Source organism: Melopsittacus undulatus, chromosome 18 (assembly GCF_012275295.1).
Source record: "Melopsittacus undulatus isolate bMelUnd1 chromosome 18, bMelUnd1.mat.Z, whole genome shotgun sequence".
Classification (NCBI taxonomy): Eukaryota; Metazoa; Chordata; class Aves; order Psittaciformes; family Psittaculidae; genus Melopsittacus; species Melopsittacus undulatus.
This window is the reverse complement of record NC_047544.1, coordinates 4064140-4083097: the sequence shown is the minus strand read 5'-3', so window position 1 is coordinate 4083097 and position 18958 is coordinate 4064140. Positions and strand designations below refer to the sequence as shown.

The window sequence follows — 18958 nt, the reverse complement described above, 5'->3', positions numbered from 1 at the left end:
AGGCCAGTGTTAGGACTATGGAGTTGCTTATGTCCTGACTAATCCCTCATTGACTTCAGATTTGACAGCACATTTATGAATACTGATGCCATCACTATGGAAAGGAGAACAGGGGTACAAAGGACAGACACAATTTGCTTGAGGATACAGAAGTAAAAGGACAGAGCTGGGAATGGGACCTAGATCCCTGAATTCCAACCCTGTGCTGATTTCTTTCAGAAGTTACCTTGTATTGTTACTGAGAAAGCACCAGAGGGTAAGGAAGGAGAAAGAGGAGCTTCACTTTTGCCCTGAGATTAAGTTTTCACTGCAGTTCTGAAGGATTTATTCTTCCAGCTTCCTCTGGGGATATCAGACATTAACATCTCAACTGGCAGGCAGGGGACACTGTAGTTATGCTGTAGACAGTCTTCTCCCTGGAGATGGGTAGAAGCCATCCATCCAAAAGGCAGCCACCTTGGCATTTCAGACTCTTGTCAAATGTGATGTGCATCTCCCTAAGCACCATCCTCACACCGGCTTAGACCCCAGCTTCAGTGTGTATATGGGATCTTCCTTCCCTTGGGGTCATTCGTCTTTGGTGTGGTTGGCCCCAGGGTCTTGGGGGTTTTGGAATCAGTAGAAGGAAGCAGGATGTGTGTGGCATGGATTTTCCATTCCAGTGCTGTTTCTATACTAGCTACAGCTACAGCTGGGACGGTGTACTTGATCTGCTTGCACATAACAGGGCATACCTTCATGGCTAGACAGATAATCACACAAGACTTGTTTCTTGCATCATGACAAGTTGCTTTAATTAGCAGTTACACGTGTTTATGATGGGTGAAGAGTTGTGACTTGCCCTTAACTGATGGTGGTAGTTCAGTTTCTGTAGGGTGAGGGAATGACCATGCTGTAAGCTGGCTGTTAGAATGCTTCTCCATCCTAGCAAAACTGGACTGTTACTGGTGGGGGAGAAGAGGAAGAGCTACCCCAGAGCATGACTTCCTGGTGACTGTGGGTTGAGAGAGGGAGGACTGTATTTCTTTGGTCCAATCTTGTCTTGCTTTGTACCATTTTTAATGTGGTCCAGCAATGAAAGTGTCCTCTAGCTGGGCTTGTAACACCAGCATCTTATGGTGGGGCTATTCAGAGACACCAGCCACAAGCATTGCTAATGCTCAGACCACGGTCCTGAGAGCTGCTGTGGTTTTTTTGCCTTTTCAGTTTGAAAATGAGTTGATAACCAAGCTGGACCAGGAAGTGGAGGGTGGCCGAGGGGATGAACAGTACAAGATCCTGCTGGAGAAACTGTAAGTCTCATAAAGCACATGTGGGCTCTTTTTCACAGCTCAGTTGGCTATTTTTCTAGTGCAGAAACCCTGTAATTCATTACTGCAGTGAACAGGAAGACAGTGATCTTAATGCTATGTGGGTATTCTGAGACTGATTGCCTTAAAATGATGCTTTTATACTGGAGCAGCAGCTTGCACAGCTACCCTAAACTTGGCACTGAAAGCCCAGAGGCAGGTGCCAAACTGATAGGGAGCTTGTAAGTGGAAAAGCTTGGGAACAGGAGGCTTGGATTTAAAGCAGAATCAGAGCCTCCTTTTAACACCAAGAGTAGAACCCAGGTTTTTGATCAGTAAGACACACTTTGACCTGCCTGCCTGGGGTACCTCAGGTCTGTGGGTGTGATGTGCTGTTTGGCACTATGAGAGTCTCTCTTAAGGGAGTGTATTTGACTCGTAGCTGAGTGCCTGTTTGAGTGATTTACACTGAGGTTGTACTTATCATCACTCAAACCCTTGCCTGAGGTTACCCCTCTGTCCCTCTGGTTGTATCTGCAGCCTCCTGGAGCACTGTCGGAAGCATAAATACCTCTCTGCATCTGGAGAAGTGTTTGCTTTGCTGGTGAGCAGCCTCCTGGAGAACCTGCTGGACTACAGGACCATCATGCATGATGAGAGCAAGGAGAACCGCATGAGCTGCACTGTCAATGTGCTGGTATGGGGAGTGCTGCTTTACTGAGCTGGCTTTTGTGCATTCTGAAGGAATTTTGTGTTTTTGTAGGATTCTAAGTTATTTTTTATGCCATTTCTGGTTAATGATGGGCCCAAATCAGGCTACCAGCTATCGACAGCTATAAAATGTAAAGAAATACAGTCCAGAATCAAGTCCTTGTCTACATGGTAATCTGAAGCCCTGAAATACAGGCAGGAAAGGTGGCTAGCTGATAGTTTGGGAAATGTGGGCTTAAGTCCCTATTCCACTGCAAAGAGCTTGTATATGTTTAGACAAGTCCCTTTGTCTCTGACTCCCTCCCTTTCTAGAGGTGATGGTAGCCCCACCTCATGTTAAAGGGGTGGTTGCAGGGGTAGATGAAAGTAGTTAAAATGACAGCAAAGATCTTTGCAATCCATAAACCTGATGCTGAAGTTACTCAGCTAGAGACAATCACACAAATCCATGATGCTTCACAGCATGAAAGTTTGACTTCTTTCTATTGGCAGAATTTCTATAAGGAGAAGAAACGAGAGGACATTTATATCAGGTAGGCTCTTTCCCTCCAGAAACCTCTGTGTGTAGCCTGTTTCTCTTGGTGTCCTGTACACTGATGCAGTGTCCTTCACATCAACAACTGCTTTCTACTTCCTCAGGTATCTGTATAAACTCCGGGACCTGCACACAGACTGTGAGAACTACACAGAGGCAGCGTACACTCTCCTCCTGCATGCAGAGCTGCTCCAGGTATTACACTGAAGCCAGTTGCAGTTTCCATTGTCAGGGTCTGGGTTTGAAACAAAGTGCAAATAGCTCAGAATAAGCAATTCACCTGGTTTTGTTAACGTGAGTTTGCATTCCCTAGTTCTGACTACAGCTAAAGGGATGAAATAAAGTGTTGTTAGCATCAATTTGTTCCATACTCTTGGTGCAACAGAGTGTGTAGTGAGCTGGGAGAAAATGTCCGTGTTTGGGGTCATAGTAGAGGTTTTTTCCCACTTCTGTGTGAACACTGCAACAAGCATTAGCCTAAGCAGTCTTAATTTGGATTTGTCAGCCTCTTCCACAGATGAATCGAGCCTGCACATCTAGTTAGTGCTCTGCATAAAACCTTAAGCCAAAATCACACCAGTTTTGCAGATAGAATTTACCTGCAAACCTTCCTTGTTCTCCCTTTGCGTGGCTGATGGATTTGTCTTGGATGCATCCCTGCAGAAGCTGAGTGTCCACTGCAAGGATGTGTTGATCTCAGAATGCTCCGGTTCTTTCAGCTTTGCCTTTCTCTCTTGTGTACCAGTGGTCTGAGGAGCCGTGTGTCGCTCACCTTCTGCAGAGGGACAGCTACTGTGTCTACTCACAGCAGGAGCTCAAGGAGAAACTCTACCAGGAAATCATCTCCTTCTTCGACAGGGGCAAAGTGAGTGTCTGCAGTGTTCATACACTTCACTGGTAAATCCCTGCCTTGGGGAATGGAGCTGCCTGAAGTTGGTTTCAACAGTAAGAGCAAACGTGATTCCATAATGGGCCTTTGATGCTTAGGGCATCGGACATGAAAACCCTGTTCAAGATACTGGACAGATGAGAAAAAACCAACTGGTGTTTCCCTTTCTTTTTCTGGGTAATGGCTTTTGCATTGCAGTCAGAACGGCTTGTCTGGCTGATACTGAGCTTATGCTAGTTGCACTTTGGATAGATGGTTCTACCAGAGCTAAATGAGACAAACACAAGGAAGCGTGATGCAGTGAATGAAGTTTTAGTGTAGGAGGAGACCACCTGGGCTTGTCTCCCTTGCTGTTTAGTTTAGACATGTCCTTCCACCTCTTTGTGCCTCAGTTTTCTCTATGAGTAGCAGTGGAAACCTTTGTAAATCACTTTCAGATCTACAAATCAAAAGAGCTGTGTGACTGTAATGACTGCAAGAAACGTAGAGTGTGGAGGCAGAGGGAAAGTTGGCAGTGCATGAAAGTGCTGCCTGAATGAGAATCAGCTGAATGCTTTGTTTACCTATCTCTGGTAATGAATGCTTTTAACTGAGCCTTTTATGTTGCTTGTGCTCTTCTTCCCCCACCTGCCTCCCTTCGCCCTCCATGGAGATGTGGGAAAAAGCCATTCAACTAAGCAAAGAGTTGGCTGACATGTATGAAAACAAGGTCTTTGATTATGAGGGACTTGGGAATCTCCTGGTAAGACTTTTGTTTCTCCATTTTCTCCATTCTCTGCTGACTGCTTAAATTAACATTGTTGAGCAGGATAAGCCCAAAATACATTATCTTAAAGACAGACATGTCTGAGGGTGGCCTGCAGGGATGCTGGAGAGGGACTCATCATCAGGGACTGTAGCAACAGGGCAAGAGGTGATGGGTTTAAACTAAAACAGGAGAAGTTCAGGTTAGATATAAGGAAGAAGTTCTTTACTGTGGGGGTGCTGAGGCCCTGGAATGGGTTGCTCAGGGAGGTGGTAAATGCTCCATCCCTAGTGTTCAAGGCCAGGCTGGACAGAGCCTTGGGTGCCATGGTTTAGTGTGAGGTGTCCCTACCCATGGCAGGGGGTTGGAACTGGATGATCTTAAGGTCCTTTCCAACCCAAACCGTGATTCTATGACAAACCAACATAACCTCCATGGGTTTGTAAAGCTTAATATTAGAGGAATATTTTCATACTCTTTTTTCACTGTGTGGTTTTGACCCTGTAATTAGCATGGCAACATCATACACAGAGGTTAATCACGTAAGGTAACATTTGCACAGGGTATTTTCAGGCTCCATAAATCTCATCACCTCATTCTGTGGTAGAACTACTGTGCATGAACACAGCACTATAGAATCATCTCGGTTCTGGATGATGTTTTTTAGCCGTTAAAGATGTTAAGCCAGATGGTCTTTATGTTCTTTCATATGAGAGTCATCTGCCCAGTTTTCTTTCTGCCAGTTCTCTGACATTTGTCACCATTTGTGCCTGCTCAGTTTCAGAACATATTTAGTTGTAATTTGTGCTGCTGTAGTTCAGGGTTTCCAGTATCCTCCTGGTGTCCTGAAAGCTGTGGCACTGCTCTCATGTCTGCACACCAGGAGGTGAAGTTGATTCTGGCCCAGGAAAACCAAATATTTAACCAAGTAAATGGATAAGTACAAGACACTCTATCAAAGCCCAGTTGTAAAATGTGTTCTGGAGGGGAGAACTAAGGGATCAGGAGTTGCACTGGGAATGTTGCTACAGTCTGACCATGTCCCTGAATGCTCCAAAGGGAAAATGCTGAAGCCTTCTTCTTTTTCAGAAGAAACGAGCTACTTTTTATGAGAACATCATGAAGGCAATGAGGCCGCAGCCAGAGTACTTCGCTGTTGGATACTATGGTCAGGGCTTCCCCTCTTTCCTCCGGGTAAGGATGCTGCAGCACTCACAGTCTGGGCTGGTGGGTACCCTGAAAGTACTTTTGCAGAGCGTCCAAGATGCAAATTCCTTTTCCTTTGAGAGAAATCCCTTAAGTATTTAAAAACACTTCTGTGCATAAAAAGAGACAAGCAAGAGACCAGATCTGTTTGTGTTACCAGCTTTAAGAAAGTTAGTGTGTTGCAGTAAGGTTTAAGTAGAAGGACTTAAACAGAATCTGCCTTTGTATTTGTGCCCCGGAGGCTTCCTCAGAAATAGGATTGTTGCCATTCATATATACATATTTGTGCCAATGTGTAGCTTGTAAAGAATTTATCCTGTTGCTTTTCAGCCTGAATTAACCTTATTTTCAGGACAGGGATCATTTCAATGCTCAAGCACATTAATGAGAGTCTGTCCCACACACAAGGATTGAAATGCAAAGGTGCTTCCTGTTTGAGACTGCTGCTAAGCATTGCTGGATCTATGCTAGCTATAATACAAGAATCCAGCCAAAGTGAGTCAGATGGGCAGGGTGCAGCACGCTAGAAAATATTCCTGATTATGATTTGGAATGAAGGAACATTCACATTTTCAGACTGCAGTTGTTAGAAGTTATTGGCCTTAAATGGAAGCCAAGCTTAATAAAAGAGAAATGTATTAAGTTGGAACTGTATAACCGGCTGGCATCGGAGGCTTTCATCTCCAGGTCATGGCTTTGAATCCATCCCTTCCAGAAACCACATGTTATCTTCCCTAAAATCAGCCCCCTGCCTGAGATTTCATGTGTTGAATGTGCTGAGAGTGCTAGAAAGGACAAACGTGTTCAGTAACATAGTATGGAACAGTGAACTTCCTAGGCAAATAAGAGGTTACCATTGCAGGGCCTTGCTCCTGTTCTTCTCATGTGTTCTGGTTGGTAAGCCAGGAGACAGCCTTTCATATACACTAGACCTGAGATTCTGTGTGTGTTTGGAAAGCTCTTGCTCATGGCTTTGTTTCCTGATAATTCTCCTTCTCTTCTGTCCACAGAATAAGATCTTCATCTATCGTGGCAAAGAGTATGAACGAAGGGAGGACTTCAACCTGAAGCTGCTGACCCAGTTCCCTAGTGCAGAGAAGATGACCAGCACTGCCCCTCCAGGAGAAGAGATCAAGTCTTCTCCTAAACAGTGTATCTTTTGGTTCAAGTACATTTTGGCACATTCATGGTTTGCTTCTTGCCTAGAATAACCAATTCCTAGAACTGGAAAACAACAACAATAAGCAAGGAACTTACTGCACCAGGGGAGCCTTGAAGGCAGGGACTGGCATGAAAATAAGCCTATCCAGCACTGCAGTAGTGACCTTAAAACACAGTGAAAAAGAGAGCTTGATATTGTCAGAGTTAAATAAATTGCTGTTAGGATGAAACCTTAACAAATGGCAGGTCAGGATTTCTCATGCCACCTTCTCAAGCAGGTGATGTTCACTGCTGTAGGATAGGTGAGGTCCAGTTTGGTCCTTCTAGGTTAAGAGGTGAAACACAGGCAGTGGAAGTGAGATGTAAAGTGGAAGTATGTTCTCTTCTTGCTTGCAATGAACTAGTATTTAGGAAGTAGCTGTTGGTTTGGTTTTTGATTCCCTCAAAGCCATTTGTAAGCAGTGTGATGTGATTTTGCTGGTGGAAGTTGTTGGATGAACAGCACTTTTAAAGGTTTTATTACTGTTTTTTCCTTATGCTGGTGGAACTCCAAACTGTGTGTCCCAGAGCACACTTAAGGCTTAAGATCCTCTTTGTCCCAGTTGTGAGCATGACCAAATGCAACCTAGCAAGAGGTTTGTGATTCCAGTTGACAGGAGGCATGCTCCTGGAAGATGTGTATCAGTAACAACTAAGCTACTGGGCTTCCAGCCTCTGTTATACAAGCCAGACCAGAGAATCTGATGGTCCATTTTGGCCTTAAAAGTCTGTGCACAAAGGCACGACTCAAGCAGTGATACCAGATGCTTCCCTTGCAATAAGCCTGCCAAGCACTAAATCCACATAGGAAATTAAAAGTCATTCAAGACCAAACTTGGTATCAAAAAATGCCTCTTCTGTTGCTGCTTTGTTTCAGCTACTTCCTTAGCATCTGTTTGTGTTTGTTGTAATGGGTTTGGCTCAAGATGAACCTGAACTGCAAAATTTGGATCCAGATCTGAACTCTTCCAAAAGTTTGGGGGTGTTTGGTTCCGGGTCTTTGGCATAGCCCCATTATAAAGGGGAGCAGCTGCATAGTTTGGATTTGGTACAGGTTCTTCTCGGACTCTTACAAACACCTTCAGAAAAGATGAGGGGTTTGAGTGCCCAAATCTCTTGTTGTGTTAGGCAGGCGTTGGTGGCTCTGCAGTGTGCTTTAATATTGTGCTTTTTTAACCTCCTTTGTCTCAGGCTCTTTTTTGCTTCTAATCTTCCCTCTTTTATGATCAAATGCCTCATTCTTCCTTTGGTCGTTTCAGAATGGGGTCCTGGTGGTACCAGGTGGGCTCTGCACCATCCTGAGGAATACCTACACACCTGAACAGGAGTCTTCCACCAGTTCTGAGCTAGAAGCTGTATAGCACACTTAGCATGGCATGAAGCCCAAGCTAATAAGCTCTCCTGAGGGAAAGAATGTGTTAGCTTGGGCTCAGTGCTTGATCCAGCATGGCTATGAGGGCTTGGGTTCTGATTTGAATGGTATCCAGCTGGCTCATCAGTGTGGGCAGAAAGACCATGTCTTTGCTTTCCCAGTACTGTTCAGAACTACCCTCAGTGAAATAAAGGATGCATAGGGCTACCCTGCCCACTTTAGGGTGCAATTGGCAGGTGCTTCACAGGAATAACCTGTGAATGAGAGTCAAATTGTTCATGCTTTGCTTTTCCCTGAAGGTTTTTACTTCTGTAAAGCCTTCAGTTCCACTCTGGAGGAACAACATTGTTAAGCTGTTGTGTTTAGGGATGCTATTACCAGTTTGGTTTTGCTGTCATGGTTCACAGGTGGAAAAGCTGAAGATGAAGTAGAGATTCACTGATGCAAACCAGCCAACTTCTTCAGTTAGCTTTATCCATCTAAAAAGTGGGAGGGAAGGAGGAGCTCCTTCACTGTATGGAAGAATCTGACAACCATGGGCTGCTGAGGGAGAGAAGAGAGACAGACATTACATTCTGTAATGCATCCATTACAGAAGCTAGGACAGAATCCTGTTTCCTGTCTCCAGAGCAGAAATCAGTAGCATCCAGGCTTCCCAAGCATCCTGCCAGGGAATTTCAGTAGTTGGAAGTATTTGTACAGCCCTTATCTTTGTGGCTTTTAGTTCACAAGTAGAGGACAACCTGCAAGAAGCAATAGAATGCTCATGGTTGTTGGTGAACTAGGAAGTATTTTTCTTCCAACGTGACAAGAACACAGGGAATTGTTGAGAAGTCTCTGATATTTGAGGAAAACAAGGAGGGTATTTCCCTCCCTCTCCTGGTTTCCAATAGCTTTTCATCCTTAACTATAGCTGCTCAGATGTGCAATGCTTTATTGTGAAGCCTGTGATGAACCTGCCGCCTAATTATAAAGATAAACCTGTTCCTGAGCAGATCTTAAAGTAATTTCTGTTCCTTTTCCCTCTTTTCCTCTGTATTTTTCTCAACAGGCACAGAGGAGGAGCTGCCTTTGTGTCCTGTGTAAATGTTTTCACAGTCCAGTTTAAACTTGGTTGGTTTATGTAAGGAGGATGGGAGGTGAGAAAACTCACCATGTACTCTGCTTCTTTCCAGCTACTACAGAGCAAACGAGGTGCAGCAGTTCACACACTCCCGACCAGTCAGGAAAGGAGAAAAAGATCCAGACAACGAGTTTGCTGTGAGTCCTTTGCTGTCAGTTCCATCTGTCTTGAGTGTCTGAACTATGACCAAGCAGTTCTATACCTGTATTTTGTTGGTGGCATTTTGAGCAGCACTGTCACATTTCCCCTCCACCTGGGCAATGGAGTTTTGGTATTAAAAATGCAGGAGGAACAAAGGGCTGTACTTCACATGGCAATCTTCACATAAAGCCAATGTGATAATGTCAAGGGGTTCTACAGCTGAAGTTGTAACATTCAAAAGCCTTGATCTGGAATCCGTAACTGTTGTGCTGTGAGTGATGTAGACATCCATTGGGAGGCCAGCCACTAACCGTGATGGATCAGTTCAACTTCAGGCCAGCTTCTAGGGTTTGAAGTGGAGAGTGAGCCTTGGATGTAGTGTCATCACCTTTGTCCTTGCTACCTATGAGGTGTAGTGTTGCTCATGTGCAGCGTTTGGGCATGTTGCATATAACTCACTAAATATGCCATAGTAGCAGGCCTGCTAGTAGTGGTCCACACGGAGAGTAACAGCCTGCTGCTGCTAGCGTTGATACCATTGCAATAGAGTTGGTATTTCATGCAAGCCCCCCTGGATTCCACCCCAGGATTACTGTGTAAGTGCTGCCAGCTCGTTCTGGAAGCCTGCCTCTGTGCTCTGCTGCAGAAGAGAATTAAATTGCAAGACCAATATTTTCTTTACATCTTGGAATTTTATTCCCTTCTCTAACTAGAACATGTGGATAGAAAGGACAACCTACACAACAGCATATTCATTTCCAGGCATCCTCAAGTGGTTTGAAGTCAAACAGATTACAACGGTGAGTTCTGCACATGGCTTGGGTCTAATCCCTTCTAATCTTTCATGAAGTCTTGCAACAGTGAGGAGAACTAGCTCTTCCACTGTTAGGCTGCCATTCATATACAAGGAGTTAACTTCATATTCAGTGGAGGCAGATGAAGGTTTATTCTGTTTCTTCTTTCCATCAGGAAGAGATCAGCCCCTTGGAGAACGCCATAGAAACGATGGAGCTAACTAATGAGAAGATCAGCAACATCGTGCAGCAGCATGTCTGGGACCGGAGTCTTCCTGTGCATCCTCTCTCTATGCTCCTGAATGGGATTGTGGACCCAGCAGTGATGGGAGGATATACCAACTATGAAAAGGTCTTTTTTCACTTTGTCTGGAGCTCAGTCTGTTGACCTCTGCAGTGTTGGAAGACCTGGATTGAAGCCTTTAGTGACATGGCTTAGTGGGGGGGTAAAGGTTGGACTTGATGATCATAAAGGTCTTTTCCAACCTAGTTGATTCTATGATTCTGTGAGAGATTTCAAGTTCAGTTTCCAGCTGCTACTCAGTGCGTTCTGTAGCTGTATCTGTGTGTTCAGAGCTCAAAGAAGAGGAGAAAAGAGCAAAGATGAGAGATCTCCCCTAGACGACAAGGTGGGAAACATCCACATCTTTAGAGCTTAGTTTTAGTGCTGAGCATTGCCACAGAAATGAATGATCCAGCTCTTTTGGGCCTCATTTATGGCAGTGCTAATAACATGATCCTACCTCATGGGGGCATTGAGGTGCTTGGTCAGCCCCATGCACAGCGCAAGTAACAAAGGAAAGCAAAAGAGCTCATGTTTCCCCATAGAACTACTATAGAGTGGTGAGGCAAATGAGGATTTCTCTTTCCAGCAGATAATCTGTCTTTGTACTGCAGCAAAGAGCAGATATTCCAGGAAAAAAAGCAGTATTTTCTCTCCAGGTTTATTCTGTGATTCAGTTGACTTCAGTTGAACAATGTATGTTCTTCCCTTTCCGTGATGTTTAACTTAAGGTGTTTACTCCCAGTATCTGATGATGGTATTCCCAGCACAAAATACATTGCTTATTTCCATAAACCGAGTGGACGGTGTTAAAACACATTTAATTCTACTCAGATGTGTTCCAGTCACATGAAATGAAGTGCAAGAGTTATATGAGAGAGGGTCTGATTTATCTGGGGTCTAACTCTGCTGATTCCAGAGCAGTTGCATATACCTTGCCAGGGCTGAATTTGGCCCTAAACCCTCCCACTTTATGAATTAAGGTTGACATAAAGTTTAGAATTACGAAAGTGGGAGAGCAGTTAAAACGAGGAAACACAAAGTATCCAAACCACATCTGGAAACACTCATTTCTGCTTCAGATTTTCCTCTTTCAGCTGAAGATCAGTGCAGAACATTTGGCTTTTGTGGGCGGCTAAAATCTTGAGTTTTAATCGTTTCACTGTAGCCAAAAGCCAAAGTCTGTGTTTCTAACGTGCACTTTCTTCTTGCAATAATTAAACACTTTCAAGAACAATCCTCTGGGACCTACCCAGCAGTCCTTCCAGAGGCTGACCTCCTCTTGACATCAGCCTCTTGCAGAATCCTACCTCTAGGCCTATAACCACTGGTACATGCAGTCCGGTTAATGGAACGCAGAGGCTGAAATACATCAGAGATGTGTTCTCAAACCAGATGGAAAATGATGAGGAGTTTTATCTAGGAAAAAGGAAACTGAAGTTCTCCTGACCAGGAATTGTGATAGGTTTTCAACACACTTAATGTGACTTGGCACCATTCTAAGGCTTCAATCCGGGAAAAGAGTACTTGTGTTTGTTCAGCTTTAAACCGAGAGCAGATTCTGTTGATTAAAGGTTGAACACATAAGAAGCATGGACTAAAGGTGCTTTGTTGAGTCAAATATCTCAATGCAGCCTGTATTTCTACTGTGTTTTTGTGACAAGCTTCATGTGATACACATTGTACTTGAGAGCTTCAATCACAGAGCTTAAGGAAGTTGCAGGCAGGAGATGCCTTGTTCACCTTTCTGTTGCTGAAGTGGTTGTCATGTACTGTAGGTCACTGAGTGCTAAAAATAAAAGAGCCTTTTGAAAGTGAGAACGCAAGAGATGGAATCTGCTACTTGCACTTGTGCAAGAAGTGATGTAACGTGGGTTATTCACATCAATGCTGGTTTATGAGGAGTTGGAACTGTAGAAATGTAGTGTCTGTCTCATTTTCTGTCTCTGCTTTCAGGCCTTTTTCACAGAGAAGTATCTTCAAGAGCATCCTGAAGATCAAGATAAAATTGAACTGCTCAAGCAACTCATTGCTCTACAGGTATTGTAGAGGGAAGGAAGGGGGAGCACTGTATGTGCTGATGTTCTTCCAGCATTGTTTTGAGGAGAGAATGGAGATAAATGCTGTAAGAACAATCTGGAAGCTGCTGTGTTCTGGAATCGTGGCCAGGAGTGTTCCATGTGCCTTACATTGCTCTAAAATACTGTTCTGAGATAGTTGCCAATGTGGCATAGATGCTTCCCTCATGAGTGTCACAAAATAGCTTTTACCTCTTCAGGAAATCATCAGAGCTGATGCTCTGTCAGTCTGAGCACTGAATGTTGTCTCTCTTGGCCTACATAGCAATGAAAAACTGCCCTGTTTTCTTGCAGTGCAGACTGCAACCCTATATATTCCTACACAACAGGGCCCAGTTAAAGCTACCTCACAGTCACACAGCTTTAGGGGCTAAGAAGTGATGCCCTAACGTGTAACATGCTCTGTTTTCTCAAGCAGAATATGGAATCTGAGTGGGGAAGAGAGAGCCATAGGTGTAGGTGGGGAAAGTGTTCACATTGCTTGAACACATGGAGCTCAGACAGTCAAGATACGAGCCAGTGGCTGAGCTTCCTTACTGTGTGGCTGCTTTTTTTGCCTCTACAAACTCAAACTGCATTGATTTACATCCTTTAAGTGTATCTGAGATGTGGAACATACATAGAAAATTCCTTCCTGGAACAGAAGAGCTGATTTGTCCTTTTGCAGCTTCTTTTTATTCCTCTTTTCAGATGCCATTATTGGCAGAAGGGATTAGGATCCACGGGGAGAAGCTGACCGAGCAGCTGAAGCCTCTGCATGACAGACTGACAGCCTGCTTCAGGGAGCTGAAGAAGAAGGTGGAGAAGCAGTATGGTGTGATCACGTTGGTAAGCATACCTGGCTGTTAGTGTCCTGCCTTCAAGAAACACAACTCTCCCCTCTCCCACTTGTTAGTGTTACATGACTTATCACAGGCCTGTTTGTCTGCAGCCTCCCTCCCTCACCGAAAGGAAGCAGAGCAGGTCAGGCTCTGTGGTGTTGCCCTATATCATGTCCTCCACGCTGAGACGGCTCTCTGTCACATCTGTGGCCTCTTCTGTGGTCTCTTCATCTTCCACATCATCTGATAGCACTTCTTCCAGACCAGGTTCAGATGGGTGAGTAACCATCAGCTTTTACATGGGATGTACTTGAGTGGGGAAATGCCTTTGACAGAATTAGTTACTCTTAAAAAGATTTATTCCATACACAAAAGGAATTCTTACACATGTCAGACTTTAAATGGAAGCTAATGTTGTTATCCCTGTTTACAGATAGGGGGGTTGAAGCTCAGCTAGGGATAATTTTGGGAATTGACTGTTTCTGAAGTCCCAGTTACCTGTATGATACTGAAGAGGAATGGAGGCAGTGTATTTCAGATGCACACTGTGTTTCTTCCCCAGGAATGCTGGGAAACAGCTGTAGGATACTGCAAGGTGATTTAGTTTGATGGGGTCTGCAAAGAGGTGCACAGTTGTATGGTACTTGTTCCTCCTACCTGTTTGTAGCTGCCACACATGGAAAGATTTCCTGCTGTCATTTCTCTGTGCATTCAGTGTGCATCTGTGACAGCCAAGGGGTCTGGGTGACTTGCTCAAGGTCACATAGCAGACTCAGTGGCAAGGTTCAGCAGAAAATGCAGGTCTGCAGTAACTTAGGAGCACAAATCTCACTGAAACCTTGGTCAGAGCTGAGGTTTTGCAGTAATCTGTTATTCAAGCTAAGAGATCACAGCTTTTAGCAGACAGCACTTTACATGTCTCATGGACTAATGTTTCATGTCTTTTCACTCTCATTGTGGGCCACAGATCTGTTCTGGAACCTCTCTTGGAGAGAAGAATATCAACAGCTTCCAGAGCTGAGGAGCTGCCCATGAAGGATGATGGTGATAACCGGATTAGCAAACTGAAGCGGAAGGAGTGGAGTATTAGCAAGTCTCAGGTTATTGTAGAGAAAGAGCCAGAACTGGAACTGACTTCCAAAATGGTAAAAAAGCCCTTTAAACCTATCACTAGTACAATCCCTAGCAGGAGCCTTGAGTGTTTCCATCAGCCATGCTTGTCATTGGGAACTTCATTAAATAGTGGGAGGGGTTCAAATACCAAAAGCTTTGGTCATCTGAGTCATTCTGGCTTTCTTTTTTATGTGGAAAACTTGTGTCACAGACCCAACTGCAGCTTGGCTTTAGGTGCACACTGGAAGCATGAGGCACTGAGGTTTCATCTATGCTCTCAGTGCCCCTGATTCTTGCAGGAGTGGAGGACTCTGATGCACTCAGTCCCATGTAGAACTGTTGTGGTTTTGTTGGAGCAAGCAGACAGTGTGAGCCCACTCCAGGAATCCAGCTGTCAAACCAGATGTTCAGCTGTATCAGTCAGCACCACTGCACAGTGAAGTTGACTGAAGAAGGTCTGGTACTTAGGTCACCAGCTTGGGACTTGGCTAAACTGGTCTTCCAGTGTGTACTCTGCTGCAGACCTCCTGCAGGAGGGCAGGAGTGTTTACTCCTTGAGCAGATCATTTGCAAGAGGAGTAAAAGAGAATGTATATCCCCACAGGAGTGTTGTAATGGGGAATGTGGTGGAGCTGTTTGGCATTGAGGTTGGCAGTGGGATTTAGAACGAACACCTAATACAAACGGATAAGTTTCAGCCCAGAAGTAGAGTTGTTTGACCTTGGAGTATTACCCTGATTGATGCAAAGACTGTGTTACCCTGTCAGAGAGCATGGGAGAATTGGGCATCTGAGTAGTTAACCTGGTGATTCAGTGAGACTGATTTGACTTAACACAGGCTTCATAAACAATGAGAAACACAAGTTCTTCTATTTCCCCTTTTCTCCCAAGACCTCAGCTGAATCTGGCAGGAACAGGTTATGCTGCTTATATATTCAGGAATTCTCCTCAGATCTGAGTGGTGCTGCCAGCACTTGGAGCCTGCAGAGTATTTCTAAGAAGGGGGAAGGTGGTTCTAGAATCATGTCACTTGGTATTGACAGGCTTTCAACCCCAGAGGAAAGCCTGTGGTTGTTAATGTTAGTGGTTCATGAGACCTGGCCTTCTGCCTCTGCAAGAGCTGCCCTTGAATTCAATGGGTTTAAGCCACAAACTGGGATATCAGCTGCTGATCACTTGATGAAGTAAAACTGAAGGGAAAAGATCTGGGAGAATGCCCATGGTGTCAACCAGTTCACTGGGACACTGTTATTCAGATAACCTCATTTGAATGAAGAGCACAGAGGACGTGTGTGACACTGGAAGGAACTGGGACAGTATTTCCCAAGTCCCATACGTAAGGGGTTTGCTCTGTGAAGCCTGAAATAGTCTTGTTTCTAAGTAGCTGGATGATACCAATGGTCCTGACTTGCACCCAAATTTCATCCATGTTTTCTTCTTGGAAACACCCCATTCCAAATCTGTTCACAGAGCTGCAGGTCAAATGCTGCAGTTCTTTAGCCAGACATCTTCCCTTCTCACTTAATACACTAAGGTCATTAAAAGCAGTTTACTATTGCTACGCAGTTAGTAAGGTCCCACAGAGAGCTGGATGTGTCATAGGAGCACAGTGAATGCCTTCTGACATGGCTCAGCTCGTGCTTTCACTCTTAACGTTTCACCTGACTGCACCTTTCTGTCTATGCATGGCTCTTCTGGAGCGTGTTGATGCCTCTGTGACAGGTCTGGTTATCCCACACGTGTGCAGCTGACTTCTAAGGGGTTTCTTTACTCTCTGTTTCAACCAGGGCACGTCAGGAAAAGCACAAAGGCCAAAGAGTCTTCAATTAGGAGACAACAGACTGACTTTGCTTCAGGGTTCCTCGCTCCAGCAATCAACACCTCGAAGCCCACCACCCATCACTCCCAAAACCCCAAGAACCCAAAGTAAGTTGTGTTATTTCAGGGCAATAGTAGGAGTTGCTGTGTATTTGCTGAGGTAAACTCACTGGGGAGGGAGGGAGGAACTGCTCTGAGGTACTGCACAGAAAGTGACTCTGGGCTCCTAATATCTGCAGACATTTTGGTCAGATAACAGGGTTTGGCAGTGCTATCAAAGGCACTGCAATCATACTTGTGACTTCCATATCACTTGTTGCAATCAGTATATCAGATGAACTCCAGAGAACAGTTTCTTTCTTGTTTCCTCCTGTATTGACTTGAGGGAAGGTATATTAAACCCCAAGGAGAACATCACATGCAGTTAATGTAGATGCTTGTAAATGCATCAGGTCAGGGGGTTACAGCACGTACTAGATGGGTATCTCCTGTGGATTCACTGGGTGGAACTGCATCAATCCAACATGGTGTTTCTCATCAGCTCTGTGGCTGGATTCTCCCAGCAAGCCCTGGAGGCTTTGGTAATTCATGGACAGTAACTCCCATCACGTGGCAGAAAGTTCCAGAAGCTGCTCTAGAGCTTGGAGGCTCAGCTGATAAATGTGACACCTGAAAGAGGTGGAGTTTATCATTAGCAAAATGGGCATTTTCCCTTCCTTGCATATCCAGTAAGCTCTGAAACAACAGATCAACATAGCTAAGGTAAAAATACAACTGTGGTGTCAGCACTCACAGCTTCCTTGCTTGCTCTTGCCTTTCTCACTCTACTGCTCTGTTTGAAGCTCATACATAGGACCTGACTGTCCTTCCTCCTAAAAGGATGTAATCCAGAATCCAGTGTCAAATATGAACTGAACTAGCCTAAAACTGTTGTGAGAGGACTAAAACCAAAGACTACATGTCAGGATTAAAACCAAAGACTACATGTCAGACTGGGATGGAATGGGGAGACAACCAGAAACACAAACAACTGCAGGAATACTGCATGGAGAAAGAGCAGTGAAAGGAATTTGAAACCTCACTTTTGTACTTAGCAGGCAGTTTTAGCTGCCTTCAGTAGCAGGAATTCTTCTGAAGTTTAGTCCTTATCTGCTCCATCAATTGGAGTTAAAATCAAAGTGAATTCTCAGGTTGAGGCCCAGGCTGAAAGGAAACCCCACTGAGCATTGCAGATGTGATAATGGATTCAGTTTTCTCTCAGGCATGCATTTTTCACAGAAGCTTAGATTCACTGGATGCAGATAGAACTCTTCTGGGCATTTGGAACTTAAGGGAGATCCAGCTGTGCCTCCACTCTGACAGACCCATTCAGGTTTAGCTGCTTTAGCAGAGAACTGGATACGGACCGAAAGAGAGACTCATTTAATATCTTGTGCTTAGAATTCTACATGACCAATCCCATTTCCTGTCCCTTTTCCACCTACTCGAATGTCTTTTCTCATTACTGTTGTTGCTTCTAGGTTTCCCCTCCTTGCAAGCTGATGGCCTGGCAAGTGCTGGCTTACAGAGCACCCCACCTCCCCCTCCGCCCAAGAGCAAGCCCTATGAGAACAGCAACCCCAGGAACTCTGTGGAGGTAAGGAAATGAGAGCTGACATTTCCTTGGAAAACAGCTTTTGAGACACAGACACCAGTGGAATTTTCCAAGCTGCTTCTAGGGTGGTGCTGCTTGAAACTTGTCTCCTTGGTTTACTGCTTCACTCCCTGAAACCACAGAAGGATGAGGGGGTTTTGCTTCAGGAGGAGGCTGTCAAATGCAATCCCTTGTTTTTGGATTCCAAGTGGGAGTTCTGTTGTCCTGGGATAGGGAAACTGTGTGTGGGGGTGGGAAGAAACAAACTTGGAAACAAGCAAGCACAATGATTGAAATGCTTCAAAAGCAGGATCAGCAAAACCCAGCACTGTCATCCGGTCCTGGAAGAGAAGGGAAAAGAGTTCACACATGTTTGGAAACAATAAATGTCTGCTGTTGAGTTCTCAGCTTAGAATAACCTAATTTGTCAATGTATTAATCACTGAAACCAGTCTGTATTAAATCATCATCTTAGTCACAGCCTTTTTCTCCAGTTCATGAAGTTGGTTTGCTTCTAAGAACATCAAATTGCCACTTTTTTATGCTCTCAACTAATGTTTCTCTTATACTAGGGGATCCCAAACAGCTTGCAGATACTTCATGCTCAAATACTCTGATCATTGTGTCAGAATCATTTCATCTGCCCCTGAACTAGTGCTCCTAACAGGAGACTGTAATTGCTTACCAGTGCACAGCAAAAGAAAGCATCCTTTTGTAACTGTGCAAGGGCTGGATGTCTTCCCCAGTCCAATTTGCCAAGAGGATTTATGGAGTACTTTAGTGAGATGAACTGGAATTTGCCCAAAAAGAACATAAAGAATGATTGCTCTGACAGCACAGGAAGACAGCAAACCTGCTGATCACTTAATTCTGTTAGAGATACAACACTGGCCTAAAGCCTTGAAGCATGGGATAAATAGGAGGGCTTTCTACTTTGCCCTTCATTTGGTCAGGATTGACTGAGAAGAGGCAGTATAGCTGCTGTAGGTGGTGTGAATGGTGGCACTATGACAGCTCGAGGGATGCTGTGGAAGTCACTGGTTCAAGAGGATTAATAAAAGAGCCTTCTTCCCTTGAGTCTTGTAAGAAAACTAATTACTGACATGTTCTGGCTTGCAACATTGACCTTGGCTTGCAGCCCAATGAAAAGGATTCAGAGGCACTAAAGGGAGACTGTAAAAGTATTTTCTGAAGGGTTTTCTTGGAA

At 44.5% G+C, this 18958-nt stretch overlaps 1 protein-coding gene across 1 annotated transcript in view; it reads left to right on the top strand.

Annotated features, from left to right (window-relative positions):
- DOCK5 (dedicator of cytokinesis 5) overlaps positions 1-18958 on the top strand; it is a 54258-nt gene that overhangs the window by 30838 nt on the left and 4462 nt on the right. Inside the window, exons 33-50 of the mRNA XM_031043285.2 lie at positions 1207-1292; positions 1830-1986; positions 2493-2533; positions 2640-2730; positions 3281-3400; positions 4077-4166; positions 5259-5363; positions 6386-6527; positions 8869-8950; positions 9123-9207; positions 9925-10011; positions 10181-10357; positions 12245-12328; positions 13057-13194; positions 13298-13464; positions 14155-14332; positions 16088-16226; positions 17639-17754. Of these exons, the coding sequence (XP_030899145.2) occupies positions 1207-1292; positions 1830-1986; positions 2493-2533; positions 2640-2730; positions 3281-3400; positions 4077-4166; positions 5259-5363; positions 6386-6527; positions 8869-8950; positions 9123-9207; positions 9925-10011; positions 10181-10357; positions 12245-12328; positions 13057-13194; positions 13298-13464; positions 14155-14332; positions 16088-16226; positions 17639-17754 (2085 nt within the window). The remainder of the gene's footprint in view (positions 1-1206; positions 1293-1829; positions 1987-2492; positions 2534-2639; positions 2731-3280; positions 3401-4076; positions 4167-5258; positions 5364-6385; positions 6528-8868; positions 8951-9122; positions 9208-9924; positions 10012-10180; positions 10358-12244; positions 12329-13056; positions 13195-13297; positions 13465-14154; positions 14333-16087; positions 16227-17638; positions 17755-18958) is intronic.